This window comes from Cupressus sempervirens, chromosome 11, assembly GCF_028749045.1.
Source record: "Cupressus sempervirens isolate cs-2001-9-10 chromosome 11, ASM2874904v1, whole genome shotgun sequence".
In the NCBI taxonomy this organism is placed as follows: Eukaryota; Viridiplantae; Streptophyta; class Pinopsida; order Cupressales; family Cupressaceae; genus Cupressus; species Cupressus sempervirens.
Genome location: NC_143128.1, coordinates 468,532,510 through 468,559,232, shown reverse-complemented (window position 1 = coordinate 468,559,232; position 26,723 = coordinate 468,532,510). Strand labels below are relative to the sequence as shown.

The 26,723-nt window shown below is 35.3% G+C and overlaps 1 protein-coding gene across 1 annotated transcript in view; it reads right to left on the bottom strand.

The window, feature by feature from the left end:
• Positions 1-26,456, bottom strand: part of LOC149530412 (uncharacterized) — a 76,905-nt gene extending 50,449 nt beyond the window's left edge. The window contains exon 1 of the mRNA XM_089809068.1: positions 26,206-26,456. Coding sequence (XP_089665194.1) covers positions 26,206-26,304 — 99 coding nt within the window. The 5' untranslated portion in view covers positions 26,305-26,456. The remainder of the gene's footprint in view (positions 1-26,205) is intronic.
• Positions 26,457-26,723: the final 267 nt, after the last annotated feature.

Here is a 26,723-nt window from a genome sequence, read left to right as displayed (position 1 = left end):
TTTGATTGCATTTTCTTGAATTGTATGTTGCCTTGTCAATTCGCATGATCTTTATGTGTCTATATACTGTCGTAAGCTTCCGATTAGTCTTGGTGTGTGTCTAAACCTTTGTAACACAATCTTCAATTGTTCTTGTCACCGTAAATGCTGGATTTGTAACGGTATCTAGACAAACACGGATATGGCCTTGATGTTATAATTTCAACCTTCATCACTGGTGTGAAGTGAATTCATCAATTGATCCAATACCTGCTTTCCAAGCTTCAATGGCCCCTCTACAAATGGCTCATTGATTTGAACATTAGTTTACAAGCAACACAATACCTATCTCATACTTGTATGTTGTTGTGTAAATGTTTGTCCATTAAAAAATTCTTTTATCCTCTTCATCATTCACTAAATGTCTTTTTCATTCTTTAACAAGCACATATCATTGCATAATGTATAAAATCAGTATTTGTTGTATTTTTTGGTGTAGGAAGATAAGTTCCAAGTGCAATAATTCCTCTTGCATATCTCTATTTTCTGCCACTCTTGTGCTAAGCATGATTTGGTGATATGTTTCATTTTTTCTCAGCAAATCATTCATATTGTTTGTTCAGAATTTCTCCAATAATATTCCAAACTTATGGTGAGAGATGTCTGCAATTTAGAAGAAGCCAGACAAGTGTTTGTTGTAATGTCTGTGAAGATCTAATAGACTAAATGCAATATGAAAAATGCAAGTGTTGTATGGGTGTTTCTTTAGAACATGACGATTTGTAACGACAATAGTTGAATAGACAAGTGTTTACTAATTTATGCATTGATAACTTGTGAGATTATCATAAAGCAAGGCATCATATCTTAGTTACAATTAGGCTAGAGCTCACATACCAATGGCTTGACATTATGCCTATGTGGTATTGATTAGGATAATATTTTGTAGGAATATGGAGAAGACTAATTGTGATTGGCAAATTGTAGATATCACTAGATTTGCAAAATAGAACAACAATATTAATCATAGGGCAAAAAGATTTAGGTTAGTGCACAAATGGAGACCCTCCAAAGTAGGGCTCCATTAGTGGCTCTTGCTGGGGACATATGCTCCTTGTGTGCATAATGAGTATCCAGCTATCCCTAGAGAAATAGACCATAGTTAACATGTTGCAAAGTGAAATTGGGTGGTCCCAGGCCCTCCAAAAATGAACATTGATCCTTCCCCCTATGAAACACCCAATTTTGATCACATAACACTTTGACCCTTGTTGTATTAGATGTATCATCCTCTTGTACACAATTTTCTATGTCTCCACATTCAAAATGCAAATTATGTTTGTCTAATCCAATCTTTTCTTCAGACCTCTTAAGCAACACCTGTTCATATAATGGTTTGAAAATTGGTTCATGTCTAGGAGACACTTCTTCACATATATTAGGGATATGGTCAAGTAAGCTTGAGGACTATCCTTCAATATACCTTCCTCTTTGTGCTTGGTTGATTTCATCTCATCTTCGCATGTTATATGTGCTTCCTGCTCATTGGATAAACTGGAAGATGCCTCGCCTTCTAAATACATATCATCATAAGGCTTGTTATCTTCATCATGATGCTGATGGATTTGACTGCATAGAAGATCCCCTTCGAACAAAGGTATATCTTCTTCTACTTCCTCTTCAAACAATGGGTTCAAGAACATTGAGAATCCAGGCATATCTCCATAAGAACTTTCATCCGGCTCCACAAGTGTTCTATCATACAAGATACCAACAAATTGTATACTGAACTCATCTTTTTGAAAATCATCATTTGCTTATCAACAAGATGGATATCTTCATTAGCAGTATCTCCTAAAATATTCTCCTGCTCACCTACAATATGCAGTTCTATTTCATCATCACTACTTAATTCTTGGGAATAATCATCTCCTTCATTTGGTACCCCCTGGGAATGCACTGATCAATTAACTCATTTACTATGGCAAATTCGAGAAAAATTAGGACCATTTTTCTCAACATGTTTCTGATATTCTATGTGCAACAAGGCTAAAATTTCTTCCATGGTAAGGCATTCCTCCTCTTTAATTTTACATTCACTGACATATGTTGTCGCACAAGTCTCATCATGGATGGATTCTTCCTCAAATTGTCCAAAGGTTTCTTCTTCATTCAAATCTGAAACATCATTGGATTCTTGTACCATTCCGATACATTTTTCTATATCTTTATCATCTTCTAATACATGAACAAGAAGCTTCAAATCAGGGTCATCTAGAGAGATTCTCAATTCTTTGACCTTTCTTATGAATTCTTTTTGTGAAGGCATAATGTCTGAAAGTATCCTCTGATAAATATTTACCATCCTCATGAATAAGTGTACAAAAGACTCCCCTTCAAATCTCTCCAAAATGAAAAAGTCATCGAGCAAAGACATGTTACGATCTAATTCCATGTTGCAGCTTTGGTCTTTATACGGTTCATAATACATGTTATCTTTCTCACTTGCATCATGAAATTCATATAGGAACCATTGTTCAAATTCTTTCCAAGATGAGATATTATGTGTAGGTAGTGATTCATAGGCTTGATTTGCATTGTCCTTTAACGTTCTGACAAATAAATTCATCAACTAATCTTCTACACAAATTTCATAATCTTCTATGAATGTATAAAATGCATCCAAATGTTGAAGTGCTTATTCATCCCATTCTCCATGGAACTTTGGTACAAGTTGTGAAAGTGTTGGGCATAACTTGTTAGTTTTACAATCAAAATTTTTGAAATCCAATGGCCTAATGTCATCTAGAATAGAAGGCTTTCTTTGAAATGATCGATACATTTGAAAAAACTATATACCATTTCCTTCTGAGTTCTCTCCCTCAGTAGAGTTACCAACAGAAACTTCATTGAATAGAGTCACCACCTCTTTCGAGGGATGTATTGATTTGATGATCTTCCGAGTTCTTGCTTCCAACCAAGTACACTTCCAAACAAATCAACACAACTGCTTTATGATTCTAATCTGTGAAATCTCAAATTTTGGGCAACTTCACAACATATATTATGAGCTACTCCCCAATAGATTCACAATCTGCAAGTTCCCAAAACCACACATTGGCAATCCAAGAGCTTTGTCAATCCTCCAATAGGATCACCCAATCAGTTCTAGCCAACGAATGGAAATAATCCAAATTCCCCTACACTTCAAGCTTCGCTACACCTAGGCGGGTAAACCTTCACTTCAAACCTGATCACCTAGTTCAATGCTTTTCTATAGCGAATTTAAATCTTTGTGAATCCTTAGGCTAGCAAGGTCCTCAAACTCTGACAATATGTTGTTATATGATTGCTTGAACTGGTTGAATGTTTATGTAAGGTTATCAATAATTGATTTGATGCTTGCAAAGGAAGTATATAGATTTCTAACTTTAATTATAAATCTGATAATTATATTTCAATGAGCTAAAAAGACCAATGACTCTACTTATCCAGGCAATAGAGTCAACTACAACAAGGATTATTACGTACAACTTTATGAGACAATATTTATTAAATATCATCAATTACTCTCATGCTTTGCAAGAGATAAATTTAATATGCAATTTTATGTTAGCCGAAAGCAATTTAACCTCTTAGATGGGAAGTCCGATTAGCCAAAGACAAGGAGACGTATGAATAGTTAACACCATCACTATTTGTTGAACACAGAACGCGGAAAATACCCAATGCAAAAGCTTTAGCAGCATAATTCAATAATCTTCTTATTGATCATGAAGGATGAATCCATCTATCACTGCATAACGTATAAATTCACTATCTGCTGTATTGTTTGGCGTAGGAAGATTAGTTCCAGGTGCAATAATTCCTCCTACATATATTTGTTTTCTGCCACTCCTGTGTTAAGCATGAATTAGTAATATGTTTCATTATTTTCTCATCAAATCATTCATATCGTTTGTTCAGAATTTCTCCAATAATATTCCAGACTAATAGTGAGAGAGGTCTGTTGTTTAGAGGAAGAAAGACAAGTGTTTGATGTAATGTCTGTGAAGATCTAATAGATTAAATGCAATATAAAAAAATGCCACTGTTGTATGGGTGTTTCTTCAGAACATGATGATTTGTAATAACAATAGTTAATAAGACAAGTGTTTACTAATTTATGCATTGATAACTAGTGAGACTATCATTAAGTTAGGTATCATAGACAAGTGTTTACTAATTTATGCATTGATAACTAGTGAGACTATCATTAAGTTAGGTATCATATCTTAGTTATAATTAGGCCAGACCTTACATAGCAAAGGTTTAACATTATGCCTAAGTGGTATTGGTTGGGATAATAATTTGTAGGAATATGGAGAAGACTAATTATGATTGGCAATTTGTAGAGAACACTAAATTTGTCCAAATAAGACAACAATATTAATCATAGGGCAAAAAGATTCTGGATAGTGCACAAATGGAGACCCTACAAATTAGGGCTCCATCACAACCAAGATAGGACTAAGACTTTGTCTCTATACATCTGATTACAAAATCTGTTCAAATCATTTACATCTAAATTAGAATCTCCTCATAGACCCAGACCTTCCACAAAATACAACTCTCTATCTCTCTCTCTCTGATCGATCCCAACAGACCCTGCTGCAATATGAAAGAAAAAACCCCCAACAAAACTCTCAACCCCAAAAACTCATGAATTTCTCCCCCTTTCTAAAATGGAAATATGTTTCCTTTAACTAAAATTCCCCCCCATGCTTACCTCCTCATTTATCTACATTAAATGACATCCCACATGCACAAACATGCTCTTATAATATCATAAAAGTTTTCCAAAATTAGATCCTTACAGCAAGACACCACTACCCAGCACCATCATTAAGAATCAACAAAATTTTTAATTTGAAAGAAGAAACTTTCCAAATGAATGTGTACCATCAAACACCCAAGGTAGATTGAAATGGTTTGTGACTAAAACTCATTAACATTTATATCCACTTCATTGCCTTAAATGTCAAAATCCACTTTTCTTAGTTTCCTGTACAATTTGATCTGTTTTTCATCTTCATCTTTCCTCTCTTTCTCCCTCTTTTCACATAAGCCAACTTCCGCCAATATGAACTAGGACACTTGTTGTGAGGTTTTCACACCATTGCCCCAAAATTTTGGGGACCCCCCCTTTTTTTTTAATCGCCTCGGCAAATTTTTGGATTGCCCAAAATTTTTGAGCTTTGAAAATTTCACACCTTGGCACCTTCAAGACAAATGTGGGGAGGCTTAGCTTATTTTCACCCAGTTTCAACTTGATTTTCCAATGCTATCAATTCTATCCCTAGGCCGAATAATTTTCTAAGTTAATTTCAACTTGGCAGGATAAAATTGTGAATTTTGTACTTTGACGATTTCTTTTGAAATTTTGGTTTTAATTGTGTAAATTTGGATGATTTTCAAAAGGGAAATTTTAATTAGACTTAAGTTTTGGAAAATCTCAAATGTTTCTTCGGTGAAAATTTTAATTTTGTTGAAATAGGGCTAAATTGCAAAAAATCAATTTTTGGTTCTAGATGCAATTTTATTTTATTTTTATTGGCATAGCAAAATCGATTTGGGTAGAAAGATGCAAAAAATTGGCTTTAATAGATTAAAATTGCCTTGAAAGCCTTTAGTTTTTAACGAATTTGGTAATTTAATATTGAAAAAATGGCTTTTGGTTAGCAAAAATCCAAATTTAATGACGTATTAATTACTAAACCCTCATTAAATGGAAATATTTAACACCCTCAAGGCACCATTTAATTTCGTTTTGCAATTTGGAGCTAATTGGCAAATTTAAAAATGCAATTTTCTTTTTGGCAAGATTAAATTTTGAGCTAAATATTTAATTGTGGGCCTTAACTTGGATTTAATTTTTGTTTTTTTCTCTCCTCCATGACCAGGTCGGCCAGCTTAGAGGGAAAAGAAATTGGGTATAAAGGAGACCCCAACCCCCATTTCTTCTTCACAATTCATTCCTTCCTCTCCATTGTAGGGCGAATTTCCTTGGGAGCAGATTTTGATGCTTAGGCAATTTTATTTTTAGGCAGATTCCTCTCCATTCTTGAGCGAATTTCTCTTGAGGAGCAAATTTCAGGCCTTGGCAATTTTCCTTGTGGGCAGATTTTTTGCAGATTTTTGGTGATTTGTTCTCCTTCTATGTGCTGCGATTTGTGCCCTAGGTGACATTTTTGGGCAAATTGAGGACTTCCATGCTTGGGCGAATTAAGACAAGGGCAGAACTTTCCACTCTTGACATTTTCTTGAGGCAGATCTGATTTTGTGACTTGGACAATTCATGGTGAAGGTCTGATTTTTCCTATTTAGGACTGCATTTTTTATATCAGACTTGGCGATTTTCTTGGGACAAGGGATGCATATGGAAGTTTGAATTTTGTTTGTTGAGCAAGTGTTGGATAGTTTTAGAGGTTTAAATTTCTAATTTGCAAAGGGATTTGAAATTCTTGAAGTCATATCCTAGGTTCCGAAAAGTTGCTGTAAGATTATTGGTTAAGGTGAATTTTCATCATCTAGAGTTGCAAGGGGTCCTTAAGCTGACATCCATCTTTCATTCTAGTCTAAGGATTGCTCCTCTTGGTTCTTCTTGCCTTCTGGTCCACCACTCTACCATCCCGTAATAGGGCGACGAGCATGAAGGATGGTAGTGCAAGTAAGAATCCCAAGCGGGCAAACACTTATAAAGACAAAGAAGATATGATGCCCAAAACTCCCTCCTTGAAAATGAAGAGAATAACCGACACCAATATCAATACAGTGGACATGATACGAATGAGGGACAAACTAAAAGAAGGACAATCCCCCTTGGCAAAAAAGATATACAAGAGCGGATTTGTACATGCAGTGGCTTTTCCTCCCACATTGCCTTGTCCAAAATTGATTATGGAATGTGCATCCAGATTTGATCTAAACAGCAAATCCATCATTTTTTATGAAGGGAAGAGACTGTTGGCTAGCATTGGCGAACAAGCGATTGAAGAAACATTCAACATTCCCCAGTACAAGGGCATGACGGTTGTGATGATGGACCAAGCAACTAAATCATTTCAAGATAACCAAGAGGCCTATTACATGCATCTAAAGCAGGGATACGGGAGGGAAGGAAAAGAGTTAACAGATCATCGAGGCTCACAATGGCAGATTTCAAACCGGAATATGGTGATCTCGTTGTTCTGCTCAGTCGGATCATGGGCCTAGCTCAAGGGATGCAGTTTGAAAACTGGATGTACTTCTTCATTGATGAGATTGAGAAAGGAAAAAGAAGGTTTGATTGGGCCAAGATCATAAGCGAGAACTTAGAATTGCAACTCAGAACCGTGCAAAACCAAAGCCAATTCTACATGGGCTCCTATCCGTTCTACCTAATTGCTAGATTATACAAGAGTCCGTGACTTAAAGCCTTAGGAGAAGTTGGTAGCGGACCGGGACAATATTTGATACATGAATGCTATCCACAGCTCCATTTGCACAATAACAAGGATTACAAGATATTTTGTGATGCCTTCGCTATGAAGACAGTAAGGGTACTACAAGGGACACTTGCTAAGAGACTTCCACCAGAAGCAGAAGCAAAGATAAAGAAATATGGGAGTTGGTTCATCCAATTTCTGTAGTTTACATACATTAGAGTGGCAGGAAGTACAGTTTGTCCTAAGAGACTTCCAAGGTACCCACCCGACATGGTAGTTTTGTTAGAATTGGCTAGGCAACTTGAGCACTATGATAGAATGATGAGAAACGAAGGGAAAACAAGCATTTCGTTCTCAATCGTAATCGATAATGATAGTTGCCCAAATCGGGCCTCCTTTGAAGCCACAGAGAAGGAATTGGAATGGTATCATCTAGGATGGTACAAAGCAAGGCAAGGACTCGATCCTAATGGTCTTATCAAGGTATCTCATGGAAATGAATTCAAGCATGTTCCCACCATAGAAGACTTTTGGGCCAACGCCAAAGATGACTTTCATGTGAGAAAGCTAGCTTTCTCAAGGTTGTCGGTGAACATGATGAGGGCTATTAGATGGAGAGGCCTTGATATTCCAAATCAACTGGAGGATGATGGAAATGTGTTGAGAGAAGACTATGATACAGTAGAAGGAACAGAATTGAATCCAGTGGATTGGGATGACCATCAGGATCCTTCCTTGGAAGCAGTCACAAGGGTAGTGGATTTACATACCGAGTCGTGGTATAATGAAGGACTAAGGAAGCTACAAAAACAAAGGATTCCCCTTACCTATGAGATGATGAGGCCAAAAGAGAGACAAGCAGAATCGGTCGGACACAGGAATGAAGGAAGTGGTCGAGAACAGGAAATGATTAGAAATAGCAAGAAGAAAGTTTTGGAGGTAGAGAAGGGCAAAGAACATCCAGAGCCTCCAACCAAGAGACAACATGCAGCGCCATCGAGAGAGTATAATTGAGGCTAGAGGCCAAGAGGTCAATTCAAATGATAAAGGGGTCGCGATGGAGGTGAGCTCTGATTTGGAATCAAGTGGCTATAGTGAAAACACCGAGTACTCCCCTCTCTCAGAGAACCAACAAGGAAATGATATGGAAGAAACTAGTAGAGAAGAAGATGGACCAATCGACATCGAGGCAATAAGTCAAGAACCCGAGGCCGTTGGTGATGCTTTGTTAGTCGAACCAAATCCAAATTTGGCGAGATGCACTGCACCACTATGGTTAAGACAAATGCTTATGCCAAGGGGCGAGGTGGTAACGGCCCATACAGCTGAGGACATCCAAGGGTTAATGGAAAAGGGTGATAACGAGAACCAAAAACAAATGGCAAGAACGGTGGCAAGGGTAATCAGGAGCGACAATGATGGTCACCAAAAGGTTCAAATTGCTATTCCAACAGTCAACAAGGCAATGAATGAGATTGTGGCCCAAGAATATGAGATAGTAGAACATAACTTGGGAAGGAATACAGATGATATGGAGTGTGAGGAGGTCCAGCAAGGTATAGCATCAATCAGAGAAAGGTTAAGGAAGGCAAATGAAAGGATAGCAAAGTTGGAGGCTGAGAACAAATATTGGAGAGATAGCCAGCCTATCCAACAGCTGCACCAGGCAGCCCTTCCTCAAGACAGCGGGAGCAATTCAGGAGAGATATCAGCTCAGCTACACGAAGTTAGGGATTGGATCCATGATACAATCCAAGATGGGCGAAATTTCTTGCCTTCTTTCATCACAACATTCCAGTCATTAGTGGTCGTTAGAGACAAAGTTCAAATTATTTGAAGAAGAGTGGAAAGGTTTCTTTCCCATCGGAGATTTGGTTATTCCTAGGCTACAGGCGTTTATTGGGCTACCAGAGGCATATTTGCAAAGGGCCACATTGGTTGATGAGAGAGGATTGAGTATAGTTGAATCTTGGTTTGTTGCATTAACTACCAAATTTAGAACACTTGAGGAGATACTTAATGAGATTGCATGACACAGTCCAAGCATCGACACTTCTATTTCAACCATCATGAGCGACGTTGGGGTGGCACTTGATTTTGAGGATATTAAAGAAAGGTATATCAATGAGACAAATTTTGGATCAAGGTTGGATGAGTTAGGAAAGGTTGCTATTAAGAAAAAGCATTTGGGCACCCTTTCCTCTCTCAATGCTTTTATTGGATTTGCGAAGGAATATGAGAAGGATCACAAAAAGATACTTCAAGCAACGAGCAGCGTGGCGAAGTTAGCGGAACTCAAGGCGAAGCACACACCATGTCCTCCTATGGAAGAAGTTAATGAAAGGCTAGCTAAGTTCATTGCCTTAGCTAAGAAAATGAAAGAAAGGGGAAGATTTATATTAGAAGATCATTTGATGTAAGCCCAAGTGGCAATTTCCCTTTCTTCTAGAATAGGATAAGTGTCTATTTCTGATTGGCCACCATTTTGGTGCCTTCTCATTGGTTGCCACTTTTTGCACTTTTTTCATTGGTCCATTGATGAGGTGGCAACTTCTCATTGGCCGATGGGGTGGCAACCCTAATTAGGGTTTTGAGGATCCAATCTGGATCGTTGATCTTGTTTTGATCTCCATCGTCCGTTGTATTTTTGGCCCCTATAAAAGACCATTTGCTCTCATTTGTAAAGTGTCGGAGAAATTGTTGCGAAAATAATACCAAAATTGCTCTCTTTTTCATTGTTGTGATTTGCATGTTGGTTAAGAACATTGGGTGTTATTGCATGTTTTCTACTTCCACTTAGTTAGATTTCTTTTCAAGTTGTTAAAGTTGGTTTCATTTCAAGTCGTTTAAGTGAGGTTGAAGTAGATGAATAGTTGTATGGTAGCATTCGTAAATGTTTGATAGGGATCAATACTAGACCCCTTGCATCCTAGCGGCTGGTTGGGAAGCTTTGTGCGGTAAACTAGTTTATTATTCCTTTGAATCATTACACTTGTGGAAGTGAGGCCGCTGGTCCGCTCTCATTAGGTTTGATCCCTGTCCATTTGCTAACCTTCCATTTATGGGAGTAGGAGTAGAATAGTGAGTAGCTGGGTAGTCGAAGTTTAGGGAAAGAAGTTAGAGCTGGTCGAGTATTAGAACATATCCATTCACCTTCCACCACCATCACTTTCCCATCAGCATCACCATTGGCAGACACATCCTCCATCATCACCACCTTCAACATTATCTGCCTCTGCACATTTCACAAATCGAGCCACCATCACCTTCATCCCACCAAAGTCCAAGTCATCCTCAACAATTTGCGTAAGGCCGCCTACGTGATTACCAGCGAATCACATCGATAAAACTGAGCGAGTATCCAAAGGTGTAAGGAACATTGGAGTTATTCTCATATCCCATGAGCAATAACTTTTCAAGAGATAAATTGTATGTTTGATACTCCGCATCAAATGTTCAATTGCTAATATGTTATGTAAGTGATACAAAACTCGCATCAACAACACTAAACTCATAAGCTTCAAACTCATCTTCTTCAGTAGAATAATCAAATTTATGCATTATCCTTTTCCTTGAGAGTGTTGCAACAATTTGTCTGTCACCTTTCTCTTCTGCAACATTGTGTTCCTCTTCATTTATGCCTTCCAAGAGACTAGGTCTCAATTGCAAAAAAAATCCTCTTCTGGATTCACATCAATGTTAGAAAAATAGTCAAGGGACTCTTCTTTCTCACCTTGCAATAAACTATTGGTTTTGAAACCGTCAACTTCAACAACCTCTTTTTCAAGTGCAAGATCATCCATAAATCCACCCTTCACCTATACATTTTTTCTTCATTTATAGCTTCACCTTTTAATATATTATTCACAATAACATTTGCTCATATACTAATGCTATCAGCCATAAACAAATCATATTCAACGATATTCTCAAAAAAATTAGATTTTGCCTCTTTTTCTTTCTCGACTAGGACTATCAAGTTGTCAATCCAAAATGCAATCAACATTGCCGCAACTTGCATGAGTAATCCATAATATTCATCTATATCCTCTATGACTAACTCTTTAACTCTACTAACCAAACATTTACTAGTGTTCCTATATACCTTTTCCTCATTCTTATTCGAAGGTTTCAATTTATGTCAAACTTCATGCTTCAAAAACGTGTAAGTATTTGCAAAACCATCATGCATTGTCATGACCTTCCATAACATATGCTAGACATTTGTTGCCACAAATGTTAAGCTTAGCCCAAAAATTATGATAACAACAATAAGGAAGAGAAAAATAGACAAAAAAGACACACAAGATTATCCTAGTAAAAACGCTTCCACTTAAAGGGAAAACCCCAAACACACCACAAAAAATATCACTCTTATCGATAAAAAAATGTTACTATAATGCTTCCTCGCTTGATGTGATTATCACAATGCAATCACATATATATATAGAACTGAGAGGCCCTTCATATCATAACCAAACGTCTCTTCAATTTCCAAATACAAGTCTTGTCATATTTCCAAATGCATGCCTCTTCGCATGACATGTCTCTATTAATATTATTTTGAATATTATCATAAATGACTTCTTCAACTGAAGATGACAATAATAGTCATATCTCTATTTCATAAAATCGGAGATAAAGATCTCTATCGCAGCTACAATCTTCAACACTCCCTCTTAGCAAGAGAGAGATCTTTAGTATGGCAAGTACACATAGCTACAACCAAAAAAATGTCAATGACAAATTCTCATCACATAGATTCTCATTAAAACATGTTATCTCAGCATAACATTATTCACCATGTAAGTACATAAAATTGAAGTCATGGAGTCACACACATGACTTCCACCATGCCTACTCGCAAAGGGTGCCTCTTCGCATGACATATAATATTATTTCTAATATTATCATAAATAACTTCTTCAGCTGAAGATGACAATAACAGTCATATGTCTATTTCATAAAATCAGAGATAAAGATCTCTATCGTAGCTACAATCTTCAATACTCCCTCTTAGCAAGAGAGAGATCATTAGTATGGCAAGCACGCATCGCTACAACCAAAAAAAGGTCAAGGAGAGATTCTCATCGCATAGATTCTCATTAAAACATGTTACCTCAACATAACAATATTCATCATATAAGTACATAAAATTAAAGTCATGTAGTCCCACACATGACTTCCACCATGCCTACTCGCAAAGGGTGGCTCACTATACCTACTTGTAGAGGGTGGAACAAGGACTTTCACCTTAGACTTCTCCCAGAGAAGAATACATTTCCACCATGCCTACTCACAGAGGGTGGTCCACCATACCTACTCGCAGAGGGTGGAACGAGGCTTTCACCTTAGACTTCTACAAGAGAAGTTAGACTTCTACTAGAGAAGACTGCATTTCCACCATGCCTGATCGCAGAGGGTGGTTCAAGGGATTTCATCTCAAACTTCTCTCACAAAGAAGAACTCATTAACAAGGGATTGCACCTCAAACTTCTCTCACAAAGAAGAACTCATTAACAACATGTATAGGAATGACAGAGATTCTCTCTCAACAAAGGCTCCCTCTCAACAAAGGCTCCCTCTCAACAGGGACAGCTTTGATCATCACAATAAGATAATTGACGTAACCTCCCTCTGAAGTTGAACACTCCCTCTGAATATGTATTATCAAGGCAACATCTACATCTCATCGCTTCTAGTTGCATTCTACAATCAAGAGAGATATTACTAACTCATAAAATCAACTAGTAGAGATCAAAAAACATTCACTATTCTGAGGGATGTAACAAGAATTCAAGCTCAATATTCAAAGATAGAATACTTATCTCTTTACAGTTTGGATGCAAAAGAACTCAACTCTACAACAAAACATTCTCAAGAGGTCATTGTCACATAAAATCTGTCTCAAAAAATTATTGTGATCCTCTAATTGAGTGTATGCAAGAACATTTCTAGAACCACTTAATCTGTAACCCTTTTCTTTAATGTTCAAGGACTCTAGCTATTATGGCAACCTTTGTATGCATGAAAAATCTCCCCAACTCTATGGTTGTGTTGTATGGTTTTCTTAGAGCTCTCAATGACTCAAGCAAGAGTAGACTTCATCATGGCAGCAGATAATCTTCCAAAAAACGACAATATGGAAATTCAACAAAATCGATATCTGAAAAATATCACACAAAAAATACCAAAGCCGCTTATTATCGATACTTCTCTTCTTGACCGATATGGTATGCTAATCCACAATATTGCTTGACTCCTCTGTGGTGGACTGAAGGGCCTCTGATCGACAAAAAACTTGGTGATCATTGGAATGGAGCACTGTCCAACATATTCATACCTATGTGCATGCTTATTCCCCTTTTGTTGCTACAACAACCATCGCCTTTGTCACTTAGACGCATTCTTCTTAATGTTTGTGTGCTTTCCACGATAACAAAATAACAAGGTTGCACGGGTACGTGGGTACGTGGGTACGGGAACGGGTACGGGTACGGGTACGCATATTTTTCAATATAGGGGACGGGGGTACGTGTGTATGCCTATTTTTTCTATATTAGTAATATTTTATAGAAAATATAAAAATCAAAATATATGCCATGAGTCATGACATTGAGCATTCAAAACAAGAAATTTGAAATATATATATATATATATATGCTATTGCTGAATGTTTAATGCTTAAAGTATTTTTTATAATAGGGGACGGAGGTACTTGGGTATGTCAAACTTATTTAAAAATTATATCTTTATATTTATAAAAAATCTGAAATTATGAGTCATGACAATGGTTTTTCAAAACAAGAACAGTGATAAAGTTTGCAAATGTAATGTATTGTTTTCAGTTTCAGATTTGCTATATGTTTGAAATAATAATACATGATAAATGCTTAGATGCATAACAAAGAAGGCAGACTTTAAACATGAACAAGAGGATCCTAAATCACATAACAATGACATTTTGCAAATGATAAACTTATGACTTGAACAGTGATAAAGTTTATTGTTAATGAGTATCAAAGTTTCAAACTGATTTGGTATTGAATTAAGTTTGATAAACAACAAGCTAATACAAAAATAAAAAACCAAAAAAAAAAAAAATCAGAATCTTAATCAAGGTCCTTAGCTATGATGCTCTCCACCGAGTACCCAATATGTGGGATACGTGTACCCGGTACTTGGGTAGGTGGGTACTCGGTGGGTACGAGTACCAAGGGTGTGGGTACGAGTACCCATGCAACCTTGCAAAATTAATTCCTTAATTCTCATGTCGCTACAGTGAGAAGTCTTGCTCAACATATGAAGCGATAAGAAATAGAAATGAATGAGGAACATAGCCACAAACTAAGACACCCCGGAAAGAATAACTTTAGCATAAAAAGAAAACTTGAACACCCCGACGTTTTAAAGAATAACATAACAGAACAAGAGAAATATTAAGGAGATGTTGAAAAACATTGAGGTGTAGAGTCAAGTCATAGATAAGACAAGTAAGAACTTCCACATCGAAGCATGGCATCAAAACATAACCACAAGAAATACAAATAGAAGAACTGACAACGAGAGGCACATCATGAACAAAAGAAACAAAGAAGGCAACAGGTCATGAAGGATGCCAGAGATGAATATGAGATGAATAATATTAGAATACATATGGAAAATAGTAGTACTATCTTGATTCTATTGCCCTCAAAACACATAATAGAATGATGTCAAATAAACATCTACCTAGAAGAATACCAAAAGTTTGAAGCCTTCTACCAACGAATACAATCATAGAATATCATCATCAAAAGAAAATCGACAGAAATGATAGTGATTGAAGCTCGATCCCACAAATAGGGCTCTAGGTTCTCCAAATTGGAAGTCACATCAATTTCCACAATATATATCAATATATATATATATATATAGACTAAACAATGTTTTAGATTAAGGTAAAAACGAGTTTTGAAGGGACATGAAACCCTTTACAAAAAACTAAAGATAAACATTAAGCACCACCAGGTTTTACAAGGACCTGAAACCTAAAGTTTTAAACAAAGAAACCAAGTTTTACAAGGACCTGAAATCAAAAGTTCGAATAAACAATGTTATTATACATGCTAATTCGTCGAATGAAATTTCTAACTAAATACTTGTTGACCATCTAAGTAGCCTCAATTTGTTTAGCCCGCAGTTTATTGGTCGCTAATGTTATTGAGAGAGACACGTCACAAATGGACGTGTCTCTCGATTGGGAGACATGTCCCTTTGTGACATGTCACATTAAACTCCTTCCTCACCTATTTAATAACAGTGATTGGGCAGTGTGGCAATCATCATACAAATACAACAAAAAGGTATTGTGTCCTTCTATACTAGTCGACAGTGCTCCTCTTGACCCAATATATTACAGTCACATCTGACACGTTGAAGACAGTGCGGTGGCCCTTTGACTTGCAGTGTGTCAAGTTAGACGAGACATTCAAGCACCATAGTATAAACAATCATACACACATCGAATAAGGATTCCAATAAGTTTGAAATATAGATTCAACTCACCTTCACATAAAGATATATACATATAATATTTAAAGTGCTTCACAACGCTTAAGAGTTTTACACCAAATTATAATTTTGATAAAAAGGATTGAGAACTTTTCATATATATTAAACTTGGTGAATTAAATAAATCTAATTGAGAAATTCAACACGGTATCAAAGCAAGTTTGAGAGGCGATCCCAATTAGATTTATTTTTACTCTGTGCACTAAAATTATTCTCAAATTCCTTATTGATCGAAATGGTAAGCGGTATGAAGTTGGAGGATAGACTCGAAGGTGATTCAAATCATGCAACATAGAAATTACAAATGAAGTTAAAGGATAATGACCTCAAACAATTCAGTGAAAATTTTGACCAACCACCAAAGGGGAATGATGAATTGAATAAATGCAAAAAAGATAACACTAGAGCCATGAAATTAATTGAGAATGTTGTTAGGGTTCATCTACTTCCTATTATCTCAGAATTAGACACAACACACAAAATGCTTATCACTTGAAGAAATGTTTGAGATTAACAATACAACAAGAATTATAACTATGAAAAACAATCTCTCCAACGTTAAAATGAACAAAGGAGAATCCATTGCTTCATATTTCATGAGGATAACAGAACTAAGGAATCAACTCTCTAAAATTGGCCCCATCTATGATGAAAAGAAGTCAGCCATAATAGCACTAAAGGGACTCTACCACCATCATGGAAAACCTTTAGACAAGGAGTATGTGCTCGATCCAAGCTTCCTAAACTTGCGCGCCCGAACGATGACTGCATACAAGAGGAGTGTATATTAATATCACAAGGTGATACTTCTATTGGAAGTGATGTTCAAGCTCTCACAACTCAAGTCAATAAAAAGAAGAAATATAAATTTAAAAGGAAAAGAAGACATGTGGATTACTCTAAAATGCAATGTTTTAGATGTGACAACTATGGTCACTCAGCATTCCAATGCCTTGATATACTAAAACATCAAGCAGCCTTCACCAAAGTCAGTGATTGTGATGTAGATCCAAAGAAATGTCCATTCTAAAAGAACTTTAGAATATCCATAACATGTGTGAAAATTGGATTAAGAGGGAGCTCTCTATTATCCATCAAAGTGTCTCTCTATTGGATTAAGAGGGAGCTCTCTATTATTGAATTAAGAAGGAGCTCTCTATTATTGAAATAAAGAGCTCTCTATTGGATTAAGAGGGAGCTCTCTATTATTGACAACAAAAGATCCTTTTATTGATAATAAAATTCAAGTGTACAATGTCATTTGCTAGATGTGATATATATAATACAAGAGACTCTTCACTTACAATGGAAGGTCTTTTGAAATTCCCAACAATATATCTCTTTATTACAAATACAACTCTTCGAATTTCCATGCCTTAATGCACATTAAATGACATAGTTTTATATGTAATATTACAATTATCATCAACATCCTTTTCAGCTGAAGGTGACTATAACGGAATTAACGTCTAGAGATAAAGATTTCTATTGCAGCTACAAACTCCAACACTCCCACTTAGCGAGAGAGAAATCTTTAGTTGAGTAGCCACACAAGGCTGCAATTAAAATGTCAAAGTTAAAATCTAATCATATATATCCTATAAAATTTCATGGAATCACTCAACATGAAAATCCTCCAAGAAACACAACCAAATTCTAGAAACAATTTACTCATGGAATCACTTGACATGGTAGACCTAAAACAATTACTCATAATCATGGAATCACTCAACATGATAGATTTGTAAGAATCCCAGCTAAGCCTTTGATCATGGATTCTCTCCACATGAACTGACATGGAATTACTCAACATGACACCCAACTTCCATCACAAATTCTCTCCATGTGATGTCATAATGTATTCTCTCCACATGATGATCACTCCCAAAGCAAAAGAGTTATCATAGTTGATTCTTACAATCTTACTTATCACACAAGAATAGAAACAACCATAACAAAAACAAGACTTAGATCCAAAGTCTCAAATTCTACAAATATAACAAGCATTACAAGCATAAATGAAAATGAGGGGATTCCATAAGTACTCCCTCTTAACTACAAAGTCTCCCTCTAAAGCTAAAATCTCCTTCTAAATATGCGATCTTTATCTTGCTGCATCCTGCAACCAAGAGAGACAAAATCGACTTGTTATAAATATCAATGCTATAAGTATAAATAACAAAATTCATGAATTCTTCAAAAATAATGCTAATATATATGTCGATGCCAAACAAGATCCATTCAACAATCCTTGTAGCCCTCTTGCTACAAATATCAACATCAAATTTTTCCTTTAGAAGGCACTTTGACATAAATCTTTCCTCCTCCCTCCATTTCTACAGGCAAATCTCTGACACCTTTCACAGCCTCGAGGAGAATCACTATGCTTCCCAATGAGAATCAAAATCTATAAGAACATTATTATATAATGTTCACTATTCTTAGTAATCAAATCAATATTCAAGGAAGGAAAAAACTTATCTCTTTGATGTCTAATGAGAACTGAATCAAGCATCCTTATAATATAAAGATCTTCAAAATAACAAGAAAAGAAGAAAAGACAACATTCCTTCAAAAAGCTAAGAAACCATATTTCTGACAAACAACAATGTTGTCATAAATTGATGGGAGTATTGTCATTGATGTCAAAGGATTTCATAAATATGAATAATAAGCATCATCAATGTCAAAGGGATGAAATGCGAAAGACATGTCTAGAAGGGGTATGGATACAATAAATAAGCGCAAACATTGATTGTATGGATAAGATTGTTAACGAGAAAGAAAGAAGACATTTTTAAATTAAAAACATAATAAATATGTTTCTATGCTACGAACCATGGAATTGTAAACATTAAAATGAAACCATATTTGGTAATTAAAAAGTAAGTCAACCTCATATATCTCTGTCATTGAATGCAAAGGAATGCATATTTTATTTCATTCAGGAAAAGGCAAGTATACAGATGGGAATGACTGAGTCATAACATAGAATAATGATTGACTCATTTTGTAAACAGTGGCTGATTTCACAATACAAGCAGTTTGTATAGATGAAATAATGATTCAGCAATGAAACTAGATGGTGAGCGTTTAAATTTCAGAGATAAAAATCTTATGAAGTAAGCCAATATTAATAAGACTATATTTGTCAATATAATCGATTCTCAAGAAAAATATAATCACCGCAAACATCCTGAAGTCCTCCCGATGGTATACACAACATTGGAAAAGGCTTAGTAAGAGTTGTGATATGTTGTTATTAAAGAAATGAGTCATGTTGATAATATACAACAAATACAATTGGCAGTGACTAATGTGGGTAACATTCAGAGCTTTCAAGAGGTTTCATAAATAACTCGATTGACACAACAATCAGAATGACGATGATGTAATAACAAATGAAGATCAACCACTAACCACTGCCTCTAGAGGCAATGATGGAGTTTATATCAACATCATTCGAAGAGTAAAATCTACAATAGTGTATTAAAGAAAATATGTTTATCGTCAATGAAATGATGGGGCAATCCATACGTCTGAATTCATGGTGGACAAATAGCACTGGTTATATACAGAGGTTGTCCTGGGCTGCATATCAATACAATAAGGTGAATGAATAACAATAGTTCCCACTCTCAGCAATGAAGGAAATATTTTCCAAAGAAATCACAGACAAAAGTGCTAAAAATGATACTTGACTGTGAACCTACACTAAGAAAGAAGACTCACAATATGTTTTGTTTTGAGCACAGTCCTCAATCGAGATATAGCAGATCAAGGTATACAAAAATAATATAACTACATCTGTGTAAAATCAAACGACGAGTGTGAGGTGCTGAGAATAAATGTCAATGAAAACATGAAGAAGTACCAGTTAGCGGCAATTCCTATCGATGGTCACATTAAATCCATGTCACCTGACAGCAAGAGCAATCCAACAACGATAGAAAATAAGAATAGAAGCCTACTTAGGCGGTGATCAATTTAAGGACAGTGATTTTCTTATGTAACGAAGGGCTTTTGAGGACATGATATATTATAGGAGTCATTCAATGGATAAGCATGTATAATAACATTGTTTAGGCGACAAAGAAATTACAAGAAAATGATGTGTAATTTCTTTGTCGACTAAACAATGTTATTATACATACTTATTCATTGAATGAAATTTCTAACTAAATACTTGTTGACCATCTAAGTAACCTCAATTTGTTTAGGCCGCAAGTTATTGGTCGCTGATGTTATATATATATATATATATATATATATATATATATATATATATATATATATATATATATATATATATATATATTACACATCATTTTCTTGTAATTTCTTTGTCGACTAAACAATGTTATTGTACATGCTTATCCGTCAAGTGAAATTTCTAGCTAAATACTTGTTGACCATCTAAGTAACCTCAATTTGTTTAGGCTGCAGGTTATTGGTTGCCGATGTTATTGAGAATATATATATATATATATATTTCATTTTCTTGTAATTTCTTTATCAACCAAACAATGTTATCAAACATGCTTATCTGTCAAATGAAATTTCTAACTAAATACTTGTTGACCATCTAAGTTAGCTCAATTTGTTTAGGCCATAGGTTAGTGGTCGCTGATGTTACTGAATATATATATTACACATCATTTTCTTGTAATTTCTTTATCGAGTAAACAATGTTATTATACATGCTTATCCGTCGAATGAAATTTCTAACTAAATACTTATTGACCATCTAAGTAACCTCAATTTGTTTAGGTCACAGGTTATTGGTCGTCGATGTTATTGAGAGAGACACGTCACAAATGGACGTGCCTCTCGATTGGGAGACATCTCCCTTTGTGACATGTCTCATTAAACTCCTTCCTCTCCTATTTAATAACGGTGATTGGGAAGTATGACAATCATCATACAAATACAACAAAAAGGTATTATGTCCTTCTATACTAGTCAACAGTGCTCCTCTTAACCCAATATATTACAGTGAGATCTGACACGTTGAAGACAATGCGGTGGGCCTTTGACTTGCAATTTGTCAAGTTAGACAAGACATTCAAGGACAATAGTATAAACAATTATACACATTGAATAGGTTCCAATAAGTTTGAAACACAAATTCAAGTCACCTTCGCATAAAGATATATACATATAATATTTAAAGTGCTTCACAAAGCTTAAGAGTTTGACATCAAATTATAATTTTGATAAAAAGGATTGAGAACTTTTCATATATATTAAACTTAGTGAATTAAATAAATCTAATTGAGAAATTCAACAAGATATCCAAGACGCGCCCAGATCGTAGGGAATCAATATCTATGCACAGTAAGACCTTCCATGCATTGCATAATCTGATTTAAGAACCTCAAGACTTTTAGTTCAACTATGAAGGAGAAGAGGACTTAATCAATCTTCTTGTGGTCACATAGAGGCAAGGATGGAACTCAAACTTATCCTGCTACCAATAATACTTCTGATAAGTAACCCCTTTCTCACATTCAGCACAAAACATAGCCTCAACCAAGTGTTTTAGGTGTCGTCTAGACAATATCACCTGAATTTATTACCCAATGTCCAAAATAATATTTTGAATATGAACATGACCAGTGTACAATTTCCATTCTTAACCCTCTCTGTCTTTAGCTTAAATTCTAAATCCCACATATTTGTCATCTGGTGCACATTTTAATTTGATTCTTGCACTCATAATTAAAATATTCAATTTGTTTATTTCCCTTGAAACAAATGAGACGTATCAAAGCTCCCCCATATACTCATGAAACAATCAACAAATATCTGAAATTCGATTTACGGTTGAATCACCGAGAAAGAGGTGCCCAATATCTTAGAAACAAATCTTCAAACAAATGTCAATGCCTAGAAATGTCTTTACAAAGACTTCACAATTTTGAAATTTCTGAAAACATCAAAGGTTCAAACATGCAACAAACCTAGATGCTTTCTTCTACTATGACCCGTGTCTTCCAAAGAGGGTTCGTGTACTTGAGAGGTTGAGTTAGATCAAATCCAAACTCTAGAACCAAAAATTTCAACAAAGCAAAAAGAATAAATCAACATGCCTTCAATAAGCCTTTCACTGCTCTTCAATAATCCTTCCTGAGAAACTCTTCAAATTCCTATTTTCAGCTTCCCTTCCTCTTCATATTTCCCTCTCTATTATTTTTTTAACATCTGTATTGGGAAATAATAAAGTGGTCCTCATTGACATAAAAAGCAGTCACTTAGAACATAGGAATGAATGACCTTATTAAATAATGACAACATTATTTAATTTTTAATTATAGTTTTAAGCCTAATAAAAGGGGTCACTACACTATCTACTCCCAAGAAACTAAAATAAAAAGCCCTCCAAGGACCACAAAATATGGAGCTAACACCTCTAAACAAATGGCAGCTAGAAGTCAAACCACTAAGATTGAAATTTCTCATCTTCAAAACATGGTAGAGACCAAGTCAAATTGAGGATATTGGGGGGAAATTAAAAAGATGCAATTAAAAGAACTGATGTGCTCTAGATGATAAAGAAGATGAATGACAATACTATAATAACAAGTTCAATAGAGTAGTCAACTAAGCATGGCATTTGAATCAAAATGGTACATGAGATAAACTGTAGAAATACTAGGTAAAGCCATATCAATCAAGAAGAAAGAAGAAGCTTTTGGGGTCTCATTGCCTAGCCCCTAAACAATTTCATTGGAAAATATCCAAGTTCCCTTCTCTCATAAGACCACCTTCACTAAATACAATATTTCCCAGTTTGTCAAACAATTTATTTCCTTCCCTCTAGCTATAACAGAGTTTTAACTTCACCGAAGTACTTTAGGATTTCCAAGGCATTCGCCATTAATTTCTTGATAATCTGTTCTAAGGAACTTACAAAAAAGAAGATGAGGGCAACTCAAGATCTTTGCATAGTTGTATCACCCAAAAAGCAACTCTAAATTCCCTACATGATTATTTCGAACTCTCATGATTCCCTTGTAGACCACAAAAAAAAAAAACCTAATTATCTCTATAAGAGTCCCAATTCTAGCCTTATCTATGCTCCACTTCAAAATCCCCTCAAAGCTTAATTTAAATGAATTAGGTTCTCGACATGCCCGGATAAAAGCTTTCCTAAGAGAGATTATTGTTCATTGAAACATAAAGATTTAGGACAATGCTCAATAAGCAACAATTCTCAATTCCAACTTTGATAAGAGGGAAGGTGCATGTGGACATTCACAATGGAGAAATTTTCAGCAATGCATTGCAAATTCTAAAACCCACAGTCTCCCAACAACATTTTACCTTTAAATAACCTATAGTTGTGTTCTAGCCAAAAAGTACGAATGGGAACAAAGCATCTTGTTCTATGCATTCACTCTCTACCTTGATATTTTCATTTCCATTCCCAGGTTCGATCTTGCACAACTCTAAGCCAATCGAAATGTCACTTAGGCTTGAACCTGAATAAGGTAAACATGCTTTAACGGTTTGTATTGCATTAGTTTAGATCCACAAATTGATATAACAAATCATTTGCATGAAAGATCAAAACTACATCTCGAATCAAACCATCAAATTTTAGAGGCAACCAAATTCAAACACCAATCTACTTCCAACACATAGAAGAAGTGTCAATTTTGAGGCACAACTCAAAAGTTACAACCAAAACAGTGGATAGCTATTAAAAACCATCAAAATCAACCAATTGCTCACATCTTTGTTTATTTTTAAGTTTTCAAATTTTGTTAAATGATTTGTCACTCTAAATTAAGTTAACTAATTGCCATATTCATAAAAAAATTATTTTGATAAGGAATCGTTATATCTCTTTGAAACAATTAAAGGAAACCTCACAGTGATCAACTCCATAAAATTTCAAATAGAAAGAGTGTCCCACCATCAAAAGTACTAGAACCATTATATCATAACATAAAATGAGCATTATTTTCAAAAAAAATCTAAAAATTATGGAATGTGCATAATACAAAGGTGTGCAAAAAATTGTATGGTAACTCCAGAAGTTATAAACAACGGGTAATTATTTTGGCAATTGCTAATCAAACAAAAACTCTAAGATAAAAGATAATAAGTTAGTAGCATTATATATAGCCTTCACTATTAAGAACAACAAATTATAAGAGGATGTTGCAAACACATACCAAATCTTAATGGCAGTGCTATTCCATTTGCAACGATCCCAAAAAATCAAAATGGTATCAAAGCCAAGTTGACTATGATAGCCAACCATTTTTAACTTATACAAGGCTAGCTACCCAATCTTCTCTTCCGCAAGGGGAAAGAGCGAGTGATAGCCCTGAGGAGTAAAATGGACGACCCAGATGAAGCTATGGGTGATGTCATTTTGGCATTGGAATGGGAAAAAGATCAGAATGTAAAGTAGATATGGTCGTGGCAGAACGTATAATCTTTCCATGATAATAATATGCAAAGTCATAGTTGGTAATCATAAGTTTATACTGAGATGATATGATTTAATATGCGTGTACAATGTAATTACTAAGGGAATAATTTTATAACTATTTTGTTAATTGCATATGTTAAGAAAACCCAACAATAGTTGGAAGGAATTCAAAAAAAGTAGTTGAGTAGTCTGCAATCGAAACACCACTTCTGTATGTCGGTGAATATCTATCTCTCTCTATATATAGGTGCCTAGATTAAATGAATGAATGTGTGATATCATATGTGATATCAAACATTTTTGAGTAATTGGTGAATATCATGTATTTTGTGATATCAAAACTTTTTTGAGTACTTGGTAAATATCAAAAGTCGATATTCTAGGAGACCCATACTCATGATATGAGATGTGATATCAAGCCTTATTTCAGTATTTGATGAATATCATGTGTTGATATTCTAGAAGACCAATACTCTTGATATCAAATGTGATATCAAAATGTTGAATATCTTCTGATCAAATATATTCGTATATTACATTGAGGTAATATATGGTCATGTGTTTATCCTCCTGGAGTGTTGATGTTTTGTAGCTTCTCTCGAATAAACTGTAGTGTGTATATATATACATATAATTAATTATAAAACTGATTATGTTAATGAGATATTATATATATAATTAATTATAAGACTTTGATTATATTAATGAGCAGATATATCCCAATATATATATATATATATATATATATAAGAGATATTATATATAATTAATTATAATAGTATGATTATGTTAATGAACAGACATGTCCCATGAAGGGATGGGACATGTCTATTCTTTACTCACTCTCATATATACATATATATGATACATTTGAAAAGCACATATCAAATCTTACGGTGGTGTTATTACATTTGCAGCGATCCCACAAAATCAACATTAAGTTACTTAAAAAGAGAAAGGCATAGACACCAATATAGTTTTAGAAATACTTGCTTTACATATGTACAAACCAAGGATATTTCTTTTTCCATTCCCATTATCTATTGTTCAAATTATGTTCCACAGGCCTCAACCTCACGACCAAACTTTGGAATGGAGCAAACCTGGGCAATCCACCTACACCAGGGCACTAAATTCAACTAAATATTGAAGATAATATATGGATCAATGTGCAAGGATAGGGTCCCCACTTGACTATGGTAGCCAGCCATTTTTAACTTATACAGGTCTGAATATAGATAAAATCCCACTCACCATTATTAACTTTCCGTAACCTTGGGCACATTGCTAAAATATAACAACAGAAACTATTAACCTTCCATGAACCCCTTAATACTTGAACTTAAGACCTCACTTCTGCTGGTGCAGTCAACTGCGACAGATGAACGATACGATTCTCTCTGGGGTCGGTAATGTCTATCGTTCCCGACACCCTTCTATGAAACCCAGTAGTGCAGCATTGTACTAATGATAATCAGCATGGATAATACTTATTGACAAATAAAGCTGCAAATAACACAAAGCGCCATTCGTTCTTAACAGAAAAAAAAAACAGTAACTTCTCCAATGGCGGGTTATTTGTGAAGGTGCAGTTAAACAGTTCTCACTTACACGTGTCAGTATGTTAAAATATTGAGTTTTAGTAAAAGGAAACCAAGTGCCGCAGTTCTATAAAATGAAAAACAGAGTTCAAAAGACGAACAGAGGAGATGCTACCTATTACCAGCAAATGCAAAAGGCATGAAGAGCATTAATAAAAACCTCAGCAATATAAGGCTTCCACAAAAGGCGAGAGGATGGAGCTGAGGTGAGCGCTTTTTCAGTGAGCAAGCGGCGAACGCATCTCAGAGCTGCTGCCATTGTCTTTAAACCCTTCACAGACAAAAAGCTTACATTAATGTTCAATTGGCGCGCTCCTCCGCTTCAAAGCAAGTCAAGGGGTTTAAGCATAACCCATGTTTGGGCTTTTCAAGGGAGGGAAAACCCTGCCTTCTCGTTTAGGTTTTACTCTCAAATTACGGTGGATAATTATACTCGTTTTATACCGATGGAGTCTCGTTTTTTCTAATTAAATTGGGTTTTATACATCGGCCTGGCTGCCACCTGATCATTTTTTTCCCCGACCAAATGCGGATGTTATTCTAAACTCGTGTCATTATACCTAACGCTGTAATAGAGTGTAAAGTGCATTTTTAAAAGCATACCTATTCAATTTAGGGGATATTTGTTGATTTAATATTTAATATTTTTATAATATTCTACTTATAATTTTTATTTTA